Source organism: Scyliorhinus torazame, chromosome 8, assembly GCF_047496885.1.
Source record: "Scyliorhinus torazame isolate Kashiwa2021f chromosome 8, sScyTor2.1, whole genome shotgun sequence".
Taxonomy (NCBI): domain Eukaryota; kingdom Metazoa; phylum Chordata; class Chondrichthyes; order Carcharhiniformes; family Scyliorhinidae; genus Scyliorhinus; species Scyliorhinus torazame.
Genome location: NC_092714.1, coordinates 237750472 through 237776897, shown reverse-complemented (window position 1 = coordinate 237776897; position 26426 = coordinate 237750472). Strand labels below are relative to the sequence as shown.

At 44.7% G+C, this 26426-nt stretch overlaps 1 protein-coding gene across 2 annotated transcripts in view; it reads left to right on the top strand.

The window, feature by feature from the left end:
• Positions 1-26426, top strand: part of nol4lb (nucleolar protein 4-like b) — a 468709-nt gene that overhangs the window by 148735 nt on the left and 293548 nt on the right. For both annotated transcript variants that reach the window (XM_072514980.1, XM_072514979.1), the window contains exon 5: positions 5895-6036. In XM_072514980.1, coding sequence (XP_072371081.1) covers positions 5895-6036 — 142 coding nt within the window. The remainder of the gene's footprint in view (positions 1-5894; positions 6037-26426) is intronic.

The window sequence follows — 26426 nt, the reverse complement described above, 5'->3', positions numbered from 1 at the left end:
CAACATCCTCCGCCTTCAAACAACACCTTTGCATGCAAGCACTGCTAATGTAGCACCTGTCCTTTTATCTCCTCCCTTCTCACCATGCAAAGGCAAAGATACTTTGGGGCAGCAGGGTAGCATTGTGGATAACACAATTGCTTCACAGCTCCAGGGTCCCAGGTTCGATTCCGGCTTGGGTCACTGTCTGTGCGGAGTCTGCACATCCTCCCTGTGTGTGCGTGGGTTTCCTCCGGGTGCTCCGGTTTCCTCCCACAGTCCAAAGATGTGCAGGTTAGGTGGATTGGCCATGATAAATTGCCCTTAGTGTCCAAAATTGTCCTTGGTGTTGGGTGGGGTTACTGGGTTGTGGGGATAGGGTGGAGGTGTTGACCTTGGGTAGGGTGCTCTTTCCAAGAGCCGGTGCAGACACGATGGGCCGAATGGCCTCCTGCACTGTAAATTCTATGATAATCACTCTTTTCAAGTGAAATACTGTTCTACCTATACTTCTTTCAAATTAGTACTGTACTCACCGCTCACTGTGCAGATTGCTCTGCATTAGAAGAACCAACACAGATTGGATGACTGCTTTGCGGAACATCTCCATTCAGTCTACAAGTGTGACAAGTGAGCTTCTTGTTGCCTCTGATTTCAATTCTCCACCTTGCTGCATTCTGATCTTCCTGTCTGTGATCTCCTGCAAAGTTCCAATGAAGCTCAATATTACTTCAAGGAATAGCATCTCATCTTTCAATTAGGTGTTTTATGCTTTCTGGACTTGACATTGAGCTCAGTGGTTTCAGATTGTAACCTCTGTCTAATTTTGTTTCCTTTTTCTTTGCCGGTTTTGTTTTTTTCCCTCCCCTTTTTTGGATACAGATGGCAGCTGTTCATGGCTTCGCTAATCACACTTCCCCATGACACATCTTTTGTTTCCTTATGTGACCCATTACCACTCTCTTTGGCTTTGCACATCAACTTTTTTGTGTTCAGTGCCACCTACGTTCCACCCTATCGCAGGCCTTCCCTTTTGTTCTTTACTCCCCCCTACCTCTTTTTAAAAAAACAAAACTATTTATCGCAGTTCTGATGAAAGATCATCAATCTGAAATCTCTCTTGATAATTGCTGTCTGACCTGCTGAACATTTTCTGCTTTTATTTTAGCTTGAATTCGCTTATTGTGCCGAATGCCTAATAATTCTCCTATTGTTTTAAGGAAACACTGAGTGGAGCTCATGTGCTTTGCAATTGGGTTTGAGAAAATATTAAGTGTATGTTAGGGCATGCTGTCATGCACTTCCTTTTAACCAGCTCAAGATTTACATGGAGGGAGTTTGGAAGCAGGCCATCTGTGTGCTCTTCTGTTGCAGGACATAGCTTGTGTGAGAGACCAGAAGGGGTAAAAGTTCAAAGATAAAGCTCAAAAAAGGTGGGTGGTGGCAAGCTCCAGTTTGGTTTGAATTATCCACCAGCATTGACTTGCGTAAACAAGCTACAGAACACTGAGCTGCCCAATAACTCATAACCAACCAATCCTAATCATTTCAAGAATTCTTGTTATGTTAATGGGAATTCTATACCAAGCGTTGGAGCAATTCCTAGTGAAAAGTGTTAAGTACAGTACTTTAGTGGCAACCTGCCACACAGTCTGTGAAGGTTTCTTTTGGCAATTTTGCTGTGAAGAATGACTGTTGGCTGCGAATGGATTCTTAATAAATTGGGATTGTGTTGTGTGCACTTATATCTGCTAGGGACACAGTTTGCTTCTTACAAATAATGTTTTGAAGTCATCTAAGCATATTAACAGGGCATATTCTTGGCAACCAATGCACAATGTGAACTTCAGTAGTATGTAGACAGGGTGCGGAAATTGAGGACGTCCTGTGTGGGATTCTCCCGGAGAATCGCTGCGAACGGGCCACGCTGCCCCGACGCTGGCACGCGATTCTTCGCAGAGCGGAGAATTGGCGCGGAGCGGGCCGCTCTCCCCGGCTGGCCCGCTGATTCTCCGGCCCGGAGGGGCCGAGCGATCGTAAGCAAAGAGCCGAGTCCTGCCGGCGCTGTTCTAACCTGCTCTGAGCCGGCGGGACCTCGGCGTTGATGGGTGTGGGGGGGGCCTCCGATGTGGCCTGGCCCGCGATCGGGGCCCACCGATTGGCGGGCTGGCCTCTGTGGCTGGGGGCCTCCTTTCCTACATGCCATGTTGCGTCAGGGCCGGTGCGTTGAAGGCGGCCACTGCGTATGCACGCATTGCGCCACTGCGCATGTCCTCATTGGCGCCGGTGCAACTGCGCATGCGCGGATCCCGTGGCGCACAGTTCGCGCTGGGATCGGCAGCTGGAGCGGCGCGAACTGCTCCAGCGCTGTGCTGGCCCCCTGTAGGGGCCAGAATTAGTCCTGGGAGCGGCCCGTTCAGGCTGTCGTAAAACGCGACAGCCGTGGACACTCTGCCGCAGGATTGGAGAATCCCACCCCACGTGTCAGGTCTTTCAATTGATACTAAACAGGGATGGTATAGTTAGCTGATTTTTAAATTCTTTCTCCACTTTATTTTAATGTTCTATTGCATGCCCCAAAATGGAATATAATTTTAGCTGTTAAAATGTTTTAAATATAACTTCCCCTGTTTATTAAATTTTACTGAAGCCAGTGTGAAACCTCATAACATTGCTGGACGTGACACAAGTTTGGACTTTGTTGTAATGGCCCAGATCTTTCAGTTTTAGTCATTTTAGGCAACCTATTGGGATCAAAAATAGTTTGTTTCCACTCAGATTTGATGGGTACTGAAATGACTGAAGTCCAATGCGCGATCTGCAGTTTCTGCTACATGTGGGCAGGTGGTGCTTGAAGAGTTGAGCAGTTGAGGTGATCAGAGGTTTGTGTGCTCCGACGCCTTAACCTTGCCTTTGTGTGCTCCTGCTGAAGTCCTCGCTGTATTCAGTACCTTCCTGAATAAACCTTTTCCATTTTGGTTGGTCATAGACGAGGGACTCCCCGGCTCAGTAGGGAGTTTGACCTTTTTTACAGTTGTCCTCAAACCATCCCTGAAATGGTTCTGCTGTCCTCATTGCCACAACTGAGCTCTGAGTAGAATAGTTGCTTTGGGAATCTGGTATCACGCTTATGAGTGAACTGTTCCACCCAGCAGAGCTGGTTTTGGATGATTAGTGCCTGGATACTAGGCATGTTGGCTTTGGAGAGGATAATGCTGTTTGAGCATCCTCTCCCAGGCCAATATCCCCAGTATCAAGGCACTGGTCACGCCCGACCAGCTGCAATGGGCAGGCCACATTGTCCGTATGCCCAACACAAGACTCACCAAGCAATTGCTCTACTCCGACCTCCGCAATGACAGGTGATCACTAGGAAGACAGAGGGAACACTACAAGGACATGCTGAAAGCCTCCCTAAATAAATGCAACATCCCCATCGACACGTAGACATCACTTGCCGTAGAATGCACAAACTGGATAAGAAGCACCCGGGAAGGTGCCAATCACCTCAAGTGTCACAGGGTGGAGCATGCGGATGCCAAGCGTAAACAGCAGAAAGAGCGCAGAATCCAGACAGGCCTACCCACCCATCCCATCAAACACCGCATACCAAACCTGTGGCAGAGTCTATGGATCCAGAATTGGACTATTCAGCACCGCAGAACCCACCTCCTCGGAGTGGAAGCAAGTCATCTTCAAACCTGAGGGACTGCCCAAAGAAGTTGTTTGATGCCTTTTGGGGGACCTCACAATGGTACTTCACTAGTGCCTTGACGTTCCTGCTTAGGATTGTCCACCTCTCTATATATGGATCACTACTGCCTGGCAAACCATGACCTTAGTCTCAGGTTTGAGATCATGGTCCTCAAATACTCCTTTCCGTATACGGCTGAAGACTGAGCCGGCACTTTGCTGGCAATGACAAATTCCTTCATCTTATGTCTGCCTTTGTCGAGAGGAAGCTCCCAAGATATAGAAAATGGTCCACATATTCCGGGATCTCGCTGTGGAGCTAAATGGAGGTGTTGAGCTGTGAGTGCTGGAAGAGAACCTTCGTTTAAGTGTATAGTGGATGCCATTCAGCAAGTTATTGCCCATTTTAATATAATGAAGTAAGAACCAAAAATTAGGATCGGGAGCATATATTTTCTTTTTTCTTATTGCTTAAGTTTTCCACAAATTTCTGCGTAGAATGTTTTGGCTTTGTGCAACCTTCAGCTTGGTGAGAGAAGAATCATGCATGAACTTTTGTGCAATGCATTGTCACTATTCATTCAGCCAAATGTTGTGCTTATTTTAGAGTGAGACATACTACCCTTGATTTTTCTTTCCTCCGCCTGATGTGATCCTTTTTGCTATTGCCAGGTGGGTGCTCTCAGCACCTATTTCAAAAGCTGGGTAAATTACATTGTGGTTGACAGAATTGAGAGAAGACAGCCTAAGGATGCAAATTTATAAGCATGGTTGTGAGCTGAGCACCTTAATTGCTGCATTATCATCTTAGCAACGAAAAGATTTAAGATTTGATTTTGCATATTTTAACTTTTAACTGTTATGAAAGTCATTGCCCTGGAAATGGGGTTTGTGATGTCCATTTATATACAGTCATTGTATTACCCATAGCAACCCGAGCATAAATACCACTGGAACTGAAAGGATGCATAATTTATATGAAGATTCTTGAATCTTTCTAACCTGTCTCTAGAGAGGCTGGCTCTCAGAACACTAATGTCTGTCATCACTTACATAGAAAAGGGAGCAATGGTGGCAATAAACAAACCAATTGAATCCTCCATGCTATAAGCTGTAAGATACCTTTAAGATTGGTTGAGTGATTGAAATTGCAGCAATTTCAAAATTACGCTTTTTAAATGTTTATATTATATCTATTTCTTGACATGTCCCAGGTCATAAGACATCTGAGAGATATAAAAATCTGTAGCATGGTGCTATTTGTATGTTAATGTTACTCTTGAGAACATACTTCTTCAAGAAAGATTAAGCAATATCGCACAGGACGATTCTCTTTTAACCTCCTAATAATGAAATATTGAAGTACTTTTCAATGTGGAATGCAATATTTGAGACCGAAGGAGGGGTTGTGAATGCCTACTAAGTTAATTAGGCCAGCAAGTTGTTTTGACGTAGTTTGGAAATAATCTTGTTGAAATACAATAGAAAATATAAACCAATTGCAAGTAAATCTGTTTTCTCAAATGTTGAGGTCAAAGTGGCGAGTGTTTACAGGCAAAGCTGTACTTAGAAAACATACAAATGTACACAATTTTGTTTTCTCCCTCTTCATTCTGTGCCCATTTAGAATTTTTACATAAATGCTCCATTCCATTTACTTTGGAACACTTTCTAAATCTTCAGCGAATTGATTTTTAATTTTAAAAATAGGAAACAAATGATTTTTGAATCTATTCATATTCAAAAGATTTAGTATATCAAGGCGAGTCCCTTTCGGAGAGACATTGTTTCACGTTTATGGAGACACTGTTTCTCTCCAGTTTATTGAACCATTCTGTTCCTTACAACCTAAACAAAAGCACTGTTCCTAAAATCTCTACCAACTTTCTTAGGCATTTTTGTTTCTCAGCCCAATACTTCATAACCACCCTCCAATACCTCATAGAGGCACTCGGCTAGCTTGATAAACAGCTTATGGCTGGTCCCAATGATGTGTTGCTCTAGATACCAGAATGTTTATTGCTGGCAGGAATTTCTAAGGGGTAGTATGTGAATCCACACACTCTCAATAGTTGACTTTTCACCCCATGACATAATAAGGATCCGCCTTTACATACACTGTGTACGTCTGGCTACTTCATTGCACGCTGATAACATTCGATGAAATGGAGCTGGGCTTAAACACCAGCTGTTGATAGTCATGAACAAATTTTCTCTTGCAGGATGAAAGTTCGGTGAGCAGCGATGATTTTGATATGAGTGACACCACATGGATTTCAGCTGACCAGTGTGTGAACTCTGATTTAAGCCCCAGTCAAGAAGAAAGAATGCACAGCCCGCATAATCTGCATAGTCAAGAATATGGTAAGTTCTCCGTTAAATGATTAAATCAATCAAGAAACTGGGATTGTTGCAACTTTTCTTTCTGGCCAATTAAAATGGAAACTATCTTTTGAATGTAATATGAAACAAATAACTTGCATTTATATCGCAACTTCCAGCACATTCCAATGAAATACCTTGAATTTTAGTTATTGTTGTAATGTAGAGAAATGCAGCAACCGATTTGTAAACAGCAACATTATTGAGTTGAAAGCCATCTGTTCTAATAATTTTGATTCAGGGATAAATATTACCCAGTACACTGGGAGAACTCTCTGCTCTTATTAAGAGAGAACATGTGATCCCTCTTTAACATTTTATCCATAATGCAGCATATCTGCACTCCCTCGTTGAAATGTAGGTGTGGAATACGTGCTCAAATCTTTGATACCAACGACTTTCTGACTTGGAAACAAGAGTACTAGCCATGGCTAACATCTAATAAAGTTTGTACAGTCTGATATTTTTATTCCATTTCTTGTCTTTACTTCTGCGACTTTGCCCAAGATGTAGGCCTGTTTTCATTGCTGAATGATATTTTAAAATGAACTAACCATGCAAAGGAAAAATAGATCTGTATTTATACCATTTAATTATTCTGTAGCAACTTCTTAAAACACTCACATAGTAAATCGTGTTTATGCTGAAACTGTGACCCAGCTGCAGCAATCCATTTAAATCCACATTGATGTGGCGGGACTGGAAGATCCCACCAGTGGGAAGGGCCAGAAAATCCCGCCCATAGTTTCTGCACGTTCATATGTACATGTCTAAAAAGGCAATATTCTTATAATGTAATAATTTTTTTGATGGTTGTATAGGTATTTTCAAATTGAAATATGGTTACATAATGAAACAGTGCAAAATACATGTGTTAAAAATGTCAGTCAGTTATTAGGACCAGCGTTGTGCGTTTCATTTTAAAGTCTGGTTCATACCAGGTCTCAAGTAGGGTCATGAGTAGCCTCCCCTGCTTCCTGACTTTTCGAATTACCGAGCCTCCACCTCTCTAGCTTGCAGCTTACCTCGGCTGCTGCTCATCCCGTGAGCCCTCACTCATAGATGAGCAGGAGGTTCACTGACAGGAGCAGTCGGCGAAAGAGAGAGATTTGGCGAATGCCAGGACTGTGAGCCAGATGTTGGGAAAGAGAGAGGCTAGAGGATCAAGGAGTCGGAGGGGCAATGAGCATTGGGTTGGGGAGCAGAAGAGCTGGCGAGCCAGGGAGGCAGTGAAAGAGAGTGGCAGTGAACGGAGGTAAGTTAGATACACCATTTTTCTTCTATATTTTAACATTTCTTTACATTTCATTTACAAATAGAATAATTTACCAATAGAATAATTTACCAATGTAAAGTATTTCAACTTACAAGCTATAATATTTTTACTTTTTTCTGATGAGAACAGAACCTAACTACAACTTTTACATTGATTTTTTTCATAATGGGAAAACTAGATTCGCTTGTGTGTTTCATTTAAAGTTGCACTTTTCAGAAAAGCAACTACAATGTTAAGTGAGGAATTGTTGTGGTCTTCTAAAGCCTCTTCAGGAAGTGTTCAAACCCAGACTTGCTGCTTGTCTAATGATTGACCATTTTCAGGATTGCACACCTGGTCAAGATTGGAATCAAATGAACATTTCACAACATAATTGATAATCCACTATTTGAGAAAGACGGATCAATGATACTTTTAGCCTTGTTTTTGATCAGCTGCCTAGCCTACCTCATTTATGGAGCTATAGGTATTGTGCATTAGTAATAGGGGCTGGTTTAGCTCAGTGGGCTAGACAACTGGTTTGTGATGCAGAACAAGGCCAGCAGCGTGGGTTCAATTCCCGTACCAGCTGAGAATTCTGAATTCTCCTTTCATGTACCCGAACAGGCGCCATAGTGTGGAGACTAGGGGATTTTCACAGTAACTTCATTGCAGTGTTAATGTAAGCCTACTTGAGACAATAAAGATTATTTATTTATTATTCTTCTTTGCACTAGATAACCGTGCAAACTGTGTTCTAATGGGGAGGATCCTTGTAGCTGGACAGGTAGTACGAAGTGTATCAGGTCTCTTTATTGGTAAGCTGCATTGGTAAATGCCAGTAGTACTCCTACATGCACTTGGCTTTCTTGAGCTGTTGTTCTTGTCAACATGCTCCTTGCTCTGTGGATAGCCAATCATTGTGCTTACAAGAACATGTGCATTCCATTTTAGGCAAATGGAAATTACAACTGCAAAATCTTTGCGTGTTTTCATGCCTCATTGGTAGCACTGTTGCTTCACAGCGCCAGAGACCCGGGTTCCATTCCCAGTTTGGGTCACTGTCTGTGCGGGATCTGCACGTTCTTCCCGTGTCTGCGTGGATTTCCTCCGGGAGCTCTGGTTTCCTCCCACAAGTCCTGAAAGACGCGCTTGTTCGGCGAATTCGACATTCTGAATTCTTCCTCTGTGTACCGAACAGGCGCCATAGTGTGTCGACTAGGGGATTTTCACAGTAACTTCATTGGATTGTTACTGTAAGCCTACTTGTGACACTAATAAAGATTATTATTATTGACAGCAAATTCACGGCGCTGAGGTCCCAGGTTCGATTCTGGCTCAGGGTCACTGTCCGTATGGCGTTTGCACGTTTTCGCCCCCACAACCCAAGGATGTGCTGAGTAGGTGGATTAACCATGCTAAATTGCCCCTTAATTAGAAAAAATGAATTGGGTACTCTAAATTTAAAAAAAAAGCTTGAATTATTGACAGCAAATTTAAAATCTATCCTAGTGAAAGGTAGCTTTCTTTTCTCATTTCAGAATCTTATTAATATCAAAGCTCATGAATACCACAGTCGCTGGCATGTTGCATTTATACATTAGTATCAATTTTTTAATGATGGTGAGATTTTAACATGGATGTGACTCGGAAGCTTAGTCACTTTCATTTACTTTTATAAAACTATATATATATTAAACATAATTAGGTTTTAAAATGTTTTACAAGTAATAAAACAAAAGCATTTTCAATGCAAAACAAGTACAGTACAGAGGAAAGAGATTTGCTAATATAAGAACAAACAAGACAGGATGACTTGGAATAACAGACTTTACAGACTATTGCCTCCACCTTTAATACTGGACCAATCTGAACCAATTAGGGGAGAAAAAGGATAAGGCCATATCAATAAGTTTGGATGACGCTTCAGGCTGCACATCTTTATGTACTGCAAGAACAGGACTAGTAGGTCAGATAAGGTGGAGCCTATAAATTTGAGATAGGTATCCCACACTTTATAGAATGCATCAGTCTTAGAAACGGATCGCAGACATAATGGGCGGGATTCTCCCATCCCGTGGCAGAGTGTCCATGCCGTCGTAAACGCCGTCGCGTTTTATGATGGCGTGAACGGGCTGCCAGGAGTAATTCTGGCCCCTACAGGGGGCCAGCATGGCGCTAGAATGGTTCACGCCGCTCCAGCTGCTGATCCCGGCACGAACTGGGCGCCGTGGGATCCGTGCATGCCCAGTGGCGCCAGCGCGAACGCCCGGTGGCCTCCTTCAACGCACCAGCCACGATGCAACATGGCGCAGGAGTACTGGGGCCGCGTGTAGGAATAGAGGCCAGGGGACAGAGAGGCCGGCCCGCGGATCAGTGGGCCCTGATCGCGGGCCAGGCCGCATCGGAGGCCCCCCCCCCCCCCTCACAGGCCGCCACCCGACTCTTGCACACAGAGTTCCCGCCGGCTGCGAGCAGGTGTGGATGGCGCCGGCAGGACTCAGCGTTTTAACTGCGGCCGTTCGGCCCATCCTGGGCTGAGAATCGGCGGGCCGGCCGCGTAGAGCGGCCCACGCCCGGCACCGCGGCAAACACGTCGGCGTCAATGGCGCCGATTCTCCGCTCTCAGAGAATCGCGTGCTGCCGTCAGGACGGCCTGGCCCGGTCGCGGGGATTCTCCGGCCTGGCCCCGGGCTGAGAGAATCCCACCCAAGGAATTCCATAGAAATACATTGCATGACTAATTTATGCCAATTTTGAATTGAACCCAGGGGCAGCGGATGTTGTTACAAACTGAAAAATAGGATGTTGGTACAACCTTTGTTCATTAACATCAGTAATTCTCCCACCTGGGAGTCCCAGAATTAGGAACAGAGGATTAAGCTCTGAGGCTCTGTCAAATATTCTCTCAAGCTCCCTAACTACACCAGACCAATAGGATTGAATCTTAACACAGATCCATATAATGACCCTCCACTATCAGGCACTTTCGGCACATCAGGGATATAGCAGGATCAAACCTGTGTCTCAGACTAGGCATGATATGTAAATGCTGCAGTATCTTTAATTGAGTCTCCTTCATTCTATTATAAACCGATCTTATTGGCATAATCCCAAATACTATCCCATGTCTCTTCATCAATATTATTTGCCAAGTCTTTTTCCCAAGACTGCAAGGTACCCAGTGTACTTGCACAGGATCTAGAACTTAAGGTACCATAGAACCTGCTGGTCACTTGTCTGCAGAAATCAGGATTTTTTTCCACCGGGGAAATAGAGGATTTAAGATGCAGAGTTGTCTTACTCAGGATAAAGTCTCTGAGTTGTACTCAAAAATGGAGTGTCTTGGGATGTCAGATTTCTGGCATAGTTGCTCAAAGGATGACAGGGAAGCATCACGGAACATATCTTCCAGCCTACAAATGCCTCGTCTCACCAAGTATTGAATCCATGGTCCATAAGACTTGATGGAATGTCCGTCCGGGTTGCCCAGAAAGAGCAGAAATCAGTTTAGATATCCCCTCTTGGTGGTGGACCATCGTCCATGCTCTTAAGAGTATGAGCAATAATAGGATTTGCATATCTAGCAGAACCTGTCCTATTGTCCCCATGAAATCACAAGACTTAAAGAGCATAAACCGACTTGTCTGCTTCAAAATCGAGCCAAATAGAGGCAGGGTCCTTCCTCGATCTGTTATAAATCTAAGGCAAGTGGCCAGTCGATGTAGCCTATTATTTGGGATACCCAATCCCCCTTGGAACCTGGGAGTTGCAGCTAGGTGAACTTTAGACAAGGTTTCTTCTTATTCTTGTTTTTAGAAAATATTTTATTGAGGCATTACATTTTAAACAACCGAGAAATACAACACAGGCAAAAACTGTTTCTTCTTCTTCTTGATAAACAAACTGATCACCTTATTAATCTCCTTTAAGACTCCGGCTGACAACAATATTGGCAATATCTGCAAGGGTGATAGCAATCTAGGTCACACAGTCCAAAGATGTGCAGGCTAAGCTAAATTGTCCCTTAGTGTCCAAAAGGTTAGATGGGGTTACTAGGTAACCGGGATAGGGTGGAGGCATGGGCTTAAGTAGGGTGCTCTTTCCAAGGGCCGGTGCAGACTCGATGGGCCGAATGGCCTCCTTCTGCACTGTAAATTCTATGATTCATTTTAATCAAGGCAATCCTGTCCAGCCATAAGACTGGCAAGGAAGACGAATGGGCCAAATCCCATCAAATAGAAGCAATCAACTGAGGAAGGTTAACCGCATACAACTGCTTAAAAGAAGCATAATTGTAACACCCAGGTACTCAAACCCCAATGGATACCACCTAAAAGGGAAATCGGCACGGTGGGGGGAGGTTTGCCCCACAACTCTCCCACTGGCATGCCTCTGATTTTGTAAAATTGATCATGTAACCGGAGAAGGCACTAAACTTATCCACCACATCAATAATAGTGGGAACTGTGATATCCGGCTTTGACACAAACAGCAGCACGTCATCCGCATAAAGTATAATCTTATGCTGCCTCTTCTCACAACCCAGTCACGATATCAAGGGGTCCCTCCCAATTGCCTCCCAAACAACTTTGGCCAGTGCAAACAGAACAGGGGACACCCCTGTCTGGTCCCTCGCTGCAAGCCAGTTATTGGACCTAAAACCATTTGTGAGTACTGCCGCCAAGGGTCTATGATACAGCATCTGAAACCATTGAATATATTCCTCACCCAAGCCAAATCTCCACAGTGTGTACACCAGATCATCCCACTCCATCCGAACAAAGGTTTTCTCCGCACCCAAGGGGATCACCAGTCTGGTGCCCACTTCTGGAAAACCTGGATCACATTCAATAAACTTCTAATGTTGTTACTGGAAAATCTAATACCTACCTCCCTTATCCTTAACACAATTCTCCATTTTGAAGGGGACATTCTTGTTGACCAAAACTGCCACACTCCTGTTGCTCATCAAGAAGATAGAAAAAGAAAACCCTGCTCCACCCAATCCTGCCCTAACTTTTAGTGCTCCTTGTCATCCAAGTGATTCTCTTGTATCAAGGCTATGTTCACTTTCTCCTTCTTAAGAAAATAAAGAATCTTTATCCTTTTGATAGGAAGATGAATTCCCCATATGTTCCAAGAGCAAAGTTTAAAATTAGTTACTGCCATTGAGTAAACTACCAGAAAAAAAGTTGGATAGGATTTTCGCGCCACAGTTGGGCGTGCGCCATAACACCCCACCCCAACTTGAGCAAAACCAGAGGTATGTCCTTCTTCCGGAGAAAGGACTTGGCTGTACCTAAACAGGATATCATCAATAATATAGAAACCCCAACTAACAAAAAAGCAAACAAATCACTGGCCACAATAGTTTAAGGGGAACATTCCTCAACAAAGGTGAGGGCTTGCAGGGCTATTCGCATGGCCACACTGTCCTAACCATCAAGAGCACAACCTCCTCAGCAAGAAGGAAAGGAAAAAAAATAAAGGAATGGGAACCAAATATCCCTCCTGCATTTTGAACTCGCCCATGAAGACCTGGACCCTCCACCACCTCCTGGCAATGGCTACACTCAGTTTTGACATGATTAAAGAGAGGATGTAATAAAAAAGACGATGGATAATTAGCACACGACACAGCTACCACTAGAATAATAAAAGTCCGTGGAATGCTCAAGGATAAGAAAAAGACATTCATTATAGCTCTCAAATGTTAACACTTCCAATTAAACATGATGTATTATAATAAAATCAGACAGGAAGCAAGTCTTTTGGGGGTGTTGGGGTACAAGGGGGTGCTGTGGGTCTTTTTGTACTAGTTCTGTTTCGGGTGGGGGGTGTTTTCTTTTTATGTATAAAATGTTAAAAGCTTAATAGAAACATTGCAAAAAGAAATGATAGGGAGCAAGCCCCCATGGAGCCAGATCCCACTGCGCCCCGCCATCTCCACGACTCTCTGCTGATCTTTGAAATTGTGAAAGTGAATAATTATTGCTCTGAGATGCTGGTTGTCCTTCGACCTCAAAGGATACAGTGTGCCCTTTGTAATTTGAATCGTCCAGCCTGAGAGAGCCTAGAAGGCAGTTCTCAAAGAACTTAACAGGAGCCTTATCCTCCACTCCGTCTGACAGACCGACAACCCGGATATTCCTTCTCTGGCTTCGGTTCTCCAAATCTTCTAAGGATTTCTGACATGTCGCATAGCTGGCTTTCCAAGGATGAACTACAAGCTTCAGCTGAAGAAGCAACCTTTTTGATGTTCAGGATTCTTTCCTCCATTTAATCAAGCTTCTTATTAGTATTCTGCAGCTCGGCCTCTTGAGCACTCAGATTTTCTGTCAGCAAACTGACTCTCTGATCTATTACTAAGACAATGTTTGCAATCATTTACAGCGCCTCAACGAGCGATGGGTCGAAAGATTGTGCGAGGATCAAGTCGCCATCTTGAAAAGGTGACTCCATCCCCACCAATTCCATCTGGTGCCTCAGTTCCCCCTTGTCAGGAATAGTGGCTGTTGTCAGGGAGCTACTGCTCAGGAATCCACACCTTCACCACTTTAACTTTAGGTGGCTGGCAGAGAGGAGGGCTGTAGCTGCTGGGGTGACCAGCATCGGGACATGCTGGGTGGTGGAGGAGAGGGCTGGGTGACCCCTTTAGAACTGGCGCTTCAGGTGTCAGGGTGTCAGTAGGCATCTAACTTGAGGCTGATGCCTTCCAACACTTTGGAACAGTGATGCTTGACCCTCTTGATACGAGGTCTCGAGTGCGATGTACCTCTGTCCGAGCATACCCTTGCACTGATGGAATTTCACGTTGGCCCCACCTTCCCTTGGGTGCCGGCGTCCCACAATTGGGCAGCATGGTGGCACAGTAGTGAGCACTGCTGCCTCACAGCGCCAGGGACCCTAGTTCGATTCCGACTTCAGGTGACTGTGTGGAATTTGCACATTCTTCCTGTGTCTGCGTGGGTTTTCTCTGGGTGCTTCAGTTTCCTCCCACAGTCCAAAGCTGTGCAAGTTAAGTAGATTGGATATGCTAAACTGTTCTTCGGTGGAGTTACTTGGATAGGAAGGGGGATAGGGCCTAGGTTGGGGTGCTCTTTCAAGAGTGTCGGTGCTGACTCGATGGGCCAAATGGCTTCCTGCACTGTAGGGATTCTGGGTCGCCTTGTGAAACTGCCCTCCGCAAGGATTGGAATGTTTTTTCAATCACATTTTGTTTTGACGTTTTAAGTTTCCTTGAGATTACCACTTCGATGTATCCTTTTAAGGAGCTGCACTTTAATTTATCCCTCCAATTTCTGATTTTGTTTATTTGCTGAACTAAAAGAAGTACATATCAACTGCACTACCCTTTTTATTTACTTCAAGGAGCTCAGTGAAGTTAGTCAAATGCAATTTTTCCAGAATCAATTTGTGCTGCCAATTCTATTAATTCATATTTTTCCAAGTAACAATTTTATGCTTGACTACTGCAGTAACAAGTTTGCCCACCTCCAACATTAGGCTGACTGGGCGGCAATTGCTAGGTTTATCTACTTCCTTTTTTGACCAGTAGGTGTAACATTTGCACTCTTCCAGCCCTCTAGCACCTGCTCCCTTTTCAAAGGGGGATTTGAAGATTTTGACCAGAGCCTCCACCAGCCCCACACTTATTTCTGAAGAACAATGAATAGTACAGCACAGGAACAGGCCCTTCAGCCCCCTAGCCTGAGCCGATCATAATGCCTGTCTAAACTAAAACCTTCCACACTCCCAGGGTCAGTGTCCCTCTATTCCCATCCTATTCATGTATTCTCTCAACAACCTAAAATCCATTCCATTCAGACTTTCCTACTTTGGACTCTGCCAACCTGACAAGTATGTCCTCTTTTATCTATTTGTATCCTATCCAATTTCTCTACTAATTCCTCCTTTACTGTGGCATTGCCAGCATCCTCTTAGTGGAAACAGAGGCATAGTACTCAATTATTACTTCAACCATGAGCTCTATTTCCACAAGAAGATCTCCTTTTTGATTCCTAATTGGCCCCAGCTTTGACTACCATTTTGCTCTGTAAATGGTACAGATGCTAGAAACTCTGTGAAATAGAAAGTCCATGTGAATTGTTAAAATCTCTCATTTTAGCACTTAGCTTTTGCTACATGCTTGCCTGATCTTCATGTTTGTATGAAAGAGAAACAAATACATTTTTATATTTAAGTGGTGCCTTTCATGACGTTGTGATGCCCCCAAACACCTTTACACCTATATAAGTAGTACAAATACTGTTGTAATATAGGGAAAATAGATTGCACGGCACTAATTTTCAACGGTGTCACAGGAATCTATACCACTTGTTGCGAAATATAAAGGGCAAGTGTCACCATAACTCCCCTCTCCAAAAATGCTACAACGACCCATCATTAATTTACTTCTATTGTTACTTTTATTTTCTACTATGCCTCACAATGCAAATGAACCAACATTAATAAATATTACAGCGAAAAAAAGGATAAGTAACGATAGTGACAATCACAGTGCGTATACACAGTGCTATGACAATGTTGCAAGAGACGCCTGACATTTTTGGAATTCCTGGTTTGAACTGTCTCAGGCAGAGAGATGGTGGGTGAAGGTTAAAGCACCTTTCCATAAATTGAAGGGATAATTAGACTATCCTTTCTGAGTTGTATATTATGCCTCCAGTCGACACCTAAAAGAGTTATTTGCAGAAATCTGGGAGCAGGTTACATGCCTCTGTTAACAGAAGTATGCGTTTTATTATTTTCAAGGGATGTGAACATTGCTGGCAATGTCAGCATTGTTGCTCATACCTAATTGCTCTTGAAAAGGTGGCTGTGAGCTTCCTTCTTGAACCACGACAATTTGTGTGGCATAGGTACACCTACATGTAGACATTTAACAAAAATAATTAGCAGAACAACATTTTAAAGGAAAGTATAAATTCACTATAATGCAGATACTGCCATTGCAGCATTTGGTGTCAGTACAATGAATGGCTTAGGTGTTTTATACAAATATGTTCTATCTATTTGAATATGTTATTGTATGATGTATTACTGAACTACATTGTTTGCTAATTTGGTGCTATTTCATATGTTTTGCTGAGTTTAAGGATAATTGGGATAGGTTGTGAAACTGCTGTTGATCACACTTTTCAATGATTAGTTATGAAGTCGGTATTATTTTCCACCAAAAGGTCATTGTTTTATTTATAGAGGCACTGCAATAATTAAATCATACATATTGTTAATTGGGGCAGAACAGGTCAATGACAACCTATATAGCAGCTTTTAAAAACCTATTTAATGTCTCGAGGTACTTCACGGACGAGTGAGAAGTGGATGGGAAATCTTAACCAAAAACTTGAGAAAATAATTTAAAAATATAATTAGATTTTGTTCTCCATATGTGGGTGATGCTGGCAAGACTGCATTTGTTGTACATTCCTAATTACTCTAATCAGCCGCAACATCTCTTCAGGAGACAAATGTGGCAGCCAATTTGCAAACAGCAAGGTCCTTACTCCACATGAGATGATTGACCAGTTAATTTGTTTTTGTTTGAATGAGGTGAATTGGAACACTCCTTTGGTGCTTTTCAAAGTACTGCAAAATCTTTTGATGTCCACCTGAACAGGAAACCTTGCCTCTTTCAGCACTGTACTCGAGTGTCAACCTATATTATATGCTGGAACCTCCTACTTCAGAGGCAAGATTCTACCAACAAAGCCGATGTGGCACTGTTTAAAAAAAAAAAAAAAAAAAAAAAAAATGTGCTTGGCATTTCATGATAGATTTGAAGTGTGATATTTAGCATGCCTGGATCCGAGCTGACAGGTTAACAATTAACTGAGTAGTGTTTTACTGGTAAGAATGGAGGAGTAAACAGAAAATTATATGCCTCTAGAACATGACCCCAATAATTATATGATAGCATAGATTTAATGCAGTAGAAATTAATCGGGGACAACGTAAAGGCACAAACATGCGTATTCTGTCATATGAAGTGATATGATAAAGGTTTGCACCCATGATTCTGACAGACTTGAGCTTACAATGTCAACCATGCCATTGGTGAGATGTACAACCAATGATAGCCACAGCTCGAAAGGAAGGGAGGTGAGCGTTTACGGCAGGTTTCTCCCATGCATGCCCGAGTGGATGACAAAAGAGCAGCTATTTAATCGGATACATGGGTGAGCCCGGCCATTTCTGTTGGACAATTGTGGATAGCCAAAAGATAAATGGGGAAAACAAAATAAGGGTTTAATTTTACTACTAAAAACAATGGGCGGGATTCTCTGACCCTCCGCTCCAAAATCATGCTCGGCACGGGGGCGGAGAATTACCCAAAATAGGCCCCTACGCCGGCACGCGATTCTCCGGCGACCGGAGAATCGCCGCCAGTCACGCATGTGCACAATCGACACAGCGCCTGTCGGGGGCCGTTGAAAGCTGTCCCCGCGGCAATTTTCCACGCTCAACAGGCCGAGTGCCCACCGGGTCCCGCCGGCGTGGTTCACATGTGGTCCCACCCGGCGGGACATCGGCAGCTGGCTGGGGGGCTGTCCTGGTGGGGGAGCGGGGGGATCCGACTCCGGGGGGGGGGCTCCATGGTGGCCAGGCCCACGCCGGGCCGAGTGTAGGGCGCTGCCATGTTCGGGGGCCAGCGCGAAGACTGCCGCCATGTAGATGCGCGGCCGCGCAAGCTTAACTGCAGGGCCCCGCCGGCAGCCGGAGCAGCAGGACGCATGCCGGGGCCCTGCTAGCTTCCTTGAAGACAGAGAATCTTCCCGGACTTTCTAGGAAAAAGTCCGGAGTGATTCCCGCCCGTTTTCCGGCGGGCGAGGGGACATAGTCCCAGAAGGGAGAATCCCGCCCAATACTTTTAGCAGGTATGGAGCATTAGAAAAATAAATAGAATGACCAGATAATCGATTTTTGTAATGTTGGCTAAGAGGGATGTTGCCAGGACACCAGGAAAAGTGTTTGCACTTGAATGAATAGTGCTAAGATTTTTTTGTCTGCGTGAGCAAAACATCCATGTAACTTAGCGTTCATAAGATGTCGGAACAGAATTAGGCCATTCGGCCCATTGAATCTACTCTGCCATTCTATAATGGCTGATATGTTCCTCATCTGCTACCTACAATGTTACAGACCAAGAGCTGGACTGCAAAATCAGCCAGAGCATCTCCCTAGAACACATGACCTAGGAGCAGAAGTAGGAAATTTAGCCTCCCGTGCCTAACACCCTCAATGTGATCATGGCTGATCCCATCCTGGCCTCAACTCCACCGTCCTGCCTGTTCTCCATAACCCTTCAACCCATTACCAATTAAAAATCTGTCTAACTCCTCAAATGTACTCACTGTCCCTGCATCCACTGCACTCTGTGATAGTGAATTCCATAGATTCACAACCCTTTGGGAGAAGTAGTTTTTCCTCAAATCGGTTTTAAATTTGCCACCTCTTATTCTAAGCTTATGACCTCTCATTTTAGAATGCCCCACAAGAGGAAACATCTGCTCCACGTCTGCTTTATCCATACCTGTTAGCATCTTATATACTCAATTAGATCTCCCCTTATTCTTCTAAACTCTAGAGAGTATGAGCCTGTTCCGTCTCTCCTCATATGACAAACCCCATGGACAGGATTCTCCGAAATCCCGGCCAAGTGTTGACGCCGGCGTAAACACCAGAGTTGTGTACGCCGGAGTCAATGGGCCTCCTGGCCCAGCGATTCAGCGGTCCTCGGGGGGGGCCAGCAGGGCGCCGGAGTGCTGCTCCGGCACCGAAAGGCGGCCCTGCACTGCTGACACGGGTTCGCGCATGCGCATGATGGCCGTCACCGCGCCGGTGCATGCACGTGGTGACCGTCTCCACGCTGGCGCCGCGCAACATGGCGGAGACCTACAGTGGATCCGCACGGAAGAAGGTAGGCCCCCTCCTGATTGCAGGTGCACGCTGATCGGTAGCTCCTGATCGCGGACCTTAACGCCATGCAGGCCCCCCCACCAGGACGGCCACCGTGGCCGCGGGTCCGAGCTCCCGCCGGGTGGTACCAGGTTGGAACCATGCCGGTGGAACTCGTGGAGAATTGCCGCGGGGACCTCTTTCAGCGGCCACTCACCGGCGCCGTGTCGTCCGCGCAAGCGCGATTGGCTCCGACTCTCCGCTGGAGAATCGTCGACTCGGCGCGGGCTCAGAAAATCCCGGCCCATATCTCTGGAATCAATCTAGTGAAGCTCCTCTGAACTGCCTCCAATGCCACTACATCTTTCCTCAAAAAGGGGACCAATATTGTGCACAATACTTCAGGTGCGGTCTTACCAAAGCATTGTATAGTTGCAGCAATACTTCCTTACCTTTATACTCAATTTCTTTTGCTATAAATGCTGACATTCCATTTCCTTTTGTTATTATCTGCTGCACCTGCATGCTCGTTTTCTGTATCGGAGCACCCCAAAGTCTCTCCCCATTTAGATCATTTCCTTTCTATTTTTTTCAACCAAAATACATGACCTCACATGTTAAACTCCATCTGCCACATTTTGGCCCACTCGCCTAACCTATCTATATCCATTTGTAAGGTTCTTATTTCCTCATTGCAACTTACTGTCTCATCTATTTTTGTGTCATTTGCAAATCTGGCTATAGAACCTTCTATCCCTGTATCCAAGTCGTAATATAGATTGTAAATAGCAGGGGCCCAAGAACCGAACCCTGCCGCACCCCATTAGTTCCATCTTGCCATCCAGAAAAGACCCCTTTATCCCGACTCTGCCTCCCGTCCGTCAGCCAGTCTTCTATCCAATCTAATAAATTACCCCTAATCCCATGTGACCTCACCTTGTGAATTAACGTTCTGTGCGGCACCTTACCAAACACCATCGGAAGATACTACATCTACAGGATCCATATTATCCACTTTGCTTGTTACATCTTTGAAGAACTCGAGCAAATTAGTCAAACATGATTTGCCCTTCATAAAACCATGTTGACTCTGATGGATAGCGCTTTGGCTTTCCAAATGTCCTGATATTACGTCCTTGATAATTGATTCGGAAAATTTTCCAACAACAGATGTTAAACTAACTGGTCAGTAATTTCCCATATTCTGCCTCCCTCCCTTTTTGAATAAGGGTGTTATGTTAGCATTTTTCCAATCCATTAGAACCTTTCCTGTGTCCATGGAATTTTGGAATATCATAACTAATGGATCCACTATCTCTGCTGCCACTTCCTTTAACACCCTAGGATGTAGGCCATCAGGCCCTGGGGACTTGTCTTCCCTCAATCCCAACAGTTTGTTGAGTACCGTTTCCCTATTGATGCTGATTGTTCCAAGTTCAACCCTTTCTATTACCTCTGAATTGCCCTTATAGTGTCCTTCACCATGAGAACTGAGGCAAAGTATTGATTTAACATCTCTGTCATTTTTGTGTTCCCCATTATTAACTCACCAGTTTCATCTTCCCAGTGGCCAACATTCACCTGAGCAACTCTCTTCCCTTTTATGTACCTGTAGAGGCTTTTGCTGTCCTTTTTTGATATTCTGTGTTAGTTTTTTTTTCGTAATTTACCTTAGCTTTTTTTATTACATTTTTAGTATCCGTTTGTTTATGTTTGAAAGTTTCCCAATCTTCTGGCCTTTGCCATATGATATAACTTCATTTTTGTCTTTATTTATTTATTTTTTATTTATTTAAAAAAAAAATTTAGTGTACCCAATTCATTTTTTTCCAATTAAGGGGCAATTTAGCGTGTTCAATCCACCTACCTTGCACATCTTTGGGTTATGGGGGTGAAACCCACGCAAACACAGGGAGAATGTGCAAACTCCACATGGACAGTGACCCAGAGCCGGGATCGAACCTGGGACCTCGGCGCCGTGAGGCAACAGTGCTAACCCACTGCGCCACCATGCTGCCCTGTTTTTGTCTTTATAATGCCCTTGACCTCCTGGTTTAGCCATGGATGTTTTTTTTACCCCTTTTCCCATGTTTCTTCCTCACTTGGATATATTTTAGTTCTGAGGAATTGAGTATCTCCTTAAACAACTGCCACTGTTCATCAGCTGTCTTCCGATTCAGCCTCTTGCCTAGTCTATATGGGCCAAATCAGTCCTCAAGCCTATGTAATTTCAAAATATGGTATCTCCAACATTGTAGCACTTCTTCAGTACAGTATTGAAGTGTCAGCCTAGATACTGTGAAATTTAATGTTTGTCCAGGTAAGCCAACTTTATTATTGTCTGCCAATTCCATTTTCTGTTGACCTGTTGACTAGGGGTAGCAAGGTAGCACAGTGGTTAGCACTGTTGCTTCACCGCACCAGGGTCCCAGGTTCGACTCCCGCTTGGGTCACTGTCTATGCTTGATAGCTCTGCCTTTCTCTTCCAGCGGATGCAACCTGTCCTTGTCAGCCTGGTATCCCAGGTATATGGGAAGATGCACTTGCCCCTTTTCAGGCGGATACCGACTTCCAAGAATCGGTAGAGGACTTATTTTAGGTTGTCTAGGTATTCCTCCTCAGAGGCTCCTGTAATCAACATGTCATCCAGATAGTCAGCCACCCTCGGGGGGCTTGGAGAATGCTTTCCATATTCCGCTGGAAAATTGCACATGTGGATGATACTCCAAATGGGAGCCTGGTGTACTCCTACAATCCCCTGTGGGTATTAATGGTTACATATTTACTGGATGCCGTGTCCAATTCAAGCTTGAGGTGTGCATGGCTCATTCCCAGCTTGGAGAAAGAATGGCCCCCAGCCAACTTTGCGTATCAGTCAGATCATGACTTGTGTCTTACCAAGTTTTACACCCAAGATTCTCTATAAATCATCCTGCTATCCCATTGTGCCTGAACATAGGGTAAATTCTCTACAGGCCTCACTATTGGTGCCTGTTGATGAAAAGTTGTGCAATATCAGGGCACTACTGTGACCCTCAGGTAAGGGGGCCAGGATCAGGTCCGGTTAAAGGTCGGGTCCACGTTCTTTCTGGGGTTGGAGGGGGCTGATTGAGGGGAACATTTTTGGCAATAAGAAGTGGCCAAGCATCAATGAAAATGATGAAACAAAACTTCGAACTATGATTTTAGAGAAATTACTATATTATGCCACACAGAAATTCTATAACATTCCCTTCAAATAGATTGGATTTACGTTTAGCTGACTTGAGTAAGATTTCAATTCATGATTCATTAAATTCAATAATTGGCCCAAATCTACAACATTTTCTCACTTAGAATCACAGACACAGTCCCAAAAGGAGCTCCAATGTACTGAGCTCCAATGCACTGCACTATCACAAAGTGCTGTTAGTTTTGAATGTTTTAAAAATATTTTTTGAGGGACACTGTCCACCATGGATTTTATTTTATTCATAGTAATTAACAAAGCCCAGGAGATTTTATCTGAACAATTTGGCTTAACTACCAATGAACTAAGAAGGAGTTCCTGTTGAGTGAACTTTTAAATATAGATGAAAATATCTAGGAGACGCCAACCCCATAGAAAGTGGGCAGCACGGTAGCACAGTGGTTAGCACTGTTACTTCACAGCGCCAGGGTCCCAGATTCGATTCCCAGCTTCGGTCACCATCTGTGTAGAGTCTGCACGTTCTCCTTGTGTCTGCGTGGGATTCCTCCGGGTGCTCCGGTTTCCTCCCACAAGTCCCTAAAGACGTGCTGTTAGGTAATTTGAATATTCTGAATTCTCTCTCAGTGCACCCGAACAGGCACCGGAATGTGACGACCAGGGGCTTTTCAGTAACCTCATTGCAGTGTTAATGTAAGCCTACTTGTGACAATAAAGATAGTTCTTATTAAAAAGATGAAGCTAGGTTTCAAACAAGCCACAAATTTTTGAATATGCATGTATTTTTGAATATGCATGTATCCATACTTTAGAGTTGACATCTATAGCTGCTCACTTAGTCACTGTGAGCTCTTTGATCCACAATAACTTGTAGACTGCAATGTGCTGTACTCCAATTATTGTTGAAAACTTTGCTTGTGAAATGTTTTTGAGCCAGAGGCTCTTGAGGAAAATGATTAACTTCAACCACTAAGAGGGCAGCACAGTGGTGCAGTGGTTAGCATTGCTGCCTCACGGCGCCGAGGTCCCAGGTTCGATCCCGGCTCTGGGTCACTGTCACTGTCCGTGTGGAGTTTGCACATTCTCCCCGTGTTTGCGCGGGTTTCACCCCCACAACCCAAAGATGCGTCGGGTCGGTGGATTGGCCACACTAAATTGACCCTTAATTGGAAAAAATGAATTGGGTACTCTAAATTTATAAAAAAAAGAACTTCAACCATGTTATAACCTGCCTGCTTACCATTGGCTGGGGACTAATGACAATCCCACAATCCTGTGGGAGTATGAGCTTCCCCAATGAGGGGGGCGGAGAAATCATTAGCAGACTCCCTGTATAAATAAAGCTGGCTAGTTTGGAACCAGCAGGAAGGAGTGAGCAGCAAGTGAAGTCGCTGCTGCTGGTGTATATGTATGTTATTGTAAATAAATGTTATTTCTTTGTATCCTTAAAACGTGCTGGATTCTACGTGGCCCTCACAAAAAAACACTAACATTTGCCTGCAAATTGAACATAATGGCCGGGATTCTCCGATCCCGCACCGGGTTGGAGAATCGCCGGGGAGGGGGGGGCACGAGAATCCCGCCACGCTGCTCTGACGCCAGTCCGCCGATTCTCAGTCTACCAGAGAATCCGCGCCAATCGCGCCCGCGCGGCTGCTGCCGCGCCTGCCGGGGGCCATTGAAAGCGCCTCCCGTGGCGATTCTCACCGCTCGACGGCCGAGTCCGCCGGCGTGAGTTAAGTATGGTCCTACCCGCAACCTGGAACGAGCGCACAGCACTCCGGCGCCGTACTAGCACCCAAAGAAGGGGTGAATGCCTGGGCCTGGAGGCCCGTTGACGCCGGCGTCGCTCGCGCCGGTTTTGATGCTGGCGTAAAAATCAATTGTTTAGTAGCCATATTGTCATTAGCGTGTGATATTCTGGATTATTTGAAGAGCAATGTTAGAATTATAATCGGATGTTCACAATTTTGATTATTTGACAAAGATAATTTCATTTATTCTGTATGTGACCATTGTTCTATATTCTTGCAGTGTTAATTAGACTATGGTGTGCTGAGGTGGTTTGATACATTATTGTCAATAAATTGCATTGGAAAAATTATCTTCCATTGGTAAGTGGGAGACTTTCCAAACTGAAAATATTGAAAGAAATTTCAACTCCGCAATATTTTTAAAGTTACAGGGCGCGATGCTCGGTGGGGGGGGGGGGGTGTTGCGCGAATGCTGTGACGACACGGAGAATCTCTTTCCCCCCCCCCCCCCCCCCCCCCCCCCCGGTGATTCTCCGCGCTCAACGGGCCGAATGCCCGCCGTATTCGGCTGAGTCCCGCCGGCGCCATTCGCGTGTGGTCCTGATTGGTGGGACCTCGGCCTCCTGGCTGCCGGGGCTGTCCTGGTTGAGGGGGGGGGGGGATCCGACTACAGGTGGAGCCTCCATGGTGGCCAGGCCCGCGATCGGGGCCAACGGCAGGCGGGCTAATTGCAGGGGTGGGGGCCTGTGTTCCTCCGCGCCGGGCCCCTGTAGGGCTCTGCCATATTGCTCGGGGGCCGGTGCGGAGACGGCAACCCACGCGCATGTGCGGACCCGCGCCGGCTGAGGCGCCCATGCGCGGACCCGCGTCGGCCGTAGCGTGCATGCGCGGACCCACGCTAGCCGTGCTGGCGCCCATATCGCCAGCTGGAGCTGCGTGAGGCGCTCCAGTGCTGTCCTGGCCCCCTGTGCGGTGCAGGATTGCTGCTCCTAGGGGCTAGATGATGCCGTCACAAAACGCTCCATCGTTTACGACGGTGTCAACACTTTGCCCCATTATCGGAGAATCCTGCCCACAATTTTGCAGTTACATTGCTTCTGCAGTGTAAATGACCAACAGAAAAAAGATACTAATATATTTATGAAAAATTGGAAAGCTTTTTTTCTGAAGTGTTTCTTTAATTATTCCGGATCGGAAATACTAAAAATATAGAAATTGTAAAGTATTTGGAAGCAGCACTAAAGGGATTATGGCAGTTCAGTTAATCAAGCTACTTCGCGACGCAGTCAGGTTGGGACCTAACTCTGGGCTTACATTACGTTTAGCAGCATTGAGAACTGGAAGCTGCCTTGTTCCAGCTTGCAGGGTGAGTACGCTACATGATTTATAGGGTTTGTTATTGCAATATTAATTTTGCTGCTTTTTATTAAAGATAGGAACTTACCTGGAATTAATTTACATTAGACTATCAGCATAGTCCAGACTTGGTTACTGTACTGTAGTGTGCATTATGGTCAAGATTAGGTGCTTGAGTAAATTTATTGCAGGAACCCAGTTAAATATTTGATGTCAACCCAGGAACATTTTATAGTTGTAGATTAGAATGAAGTAATGTGTGAACTGGAAAAGACAAAATGGATTCTGATGTGTTGGGTGTTCTGGATCACAAACAGGTCACCAACACTGGAAGTGGTGCAACTCTTATTTTATTATAAGGTTAACTATATTAACATACTTGAACTGTGGGTAAATGCAATACCAGCTTTAACTGTTGACCCTAGCCTAGTTCTAACCAGGTGATGCACTCAGCACATGGTGAATATCTGTGTTGCAGGCTGTGAGCTCTGTGCTCCGAGCTGGTTGCTACTAGAATGAGCGGGAACTGTCCTGTCCCCTGTCTTTATAGTGCGTGTGCTCTCACCGGTGATTGGCTGCGGTGTTGTGTATGCTGATTGGTCCCACTGCATGTCCATCAGTGTGTGTGTGTGTGTGTGTGTGTCTGCACCATAATATACTGGTGTATATTATGACAGGTTCTAAAATAAATTATTTTGCTCCGAAGTTTAACCTGACATTGTTATTAGAATATGTTTGTTTGATTCAGTCTGTCAACATGTAATTTATTTTGTCCACATTTTCTGGATTGTCAAGACATTTTGTTTTAGAATTTGAGGAAAGCCAAATTAAAAAGTATTAGCAAGACCTTGTGATTCTGTACAATGCTACACGTTTTTATAATGATCAAGAATTG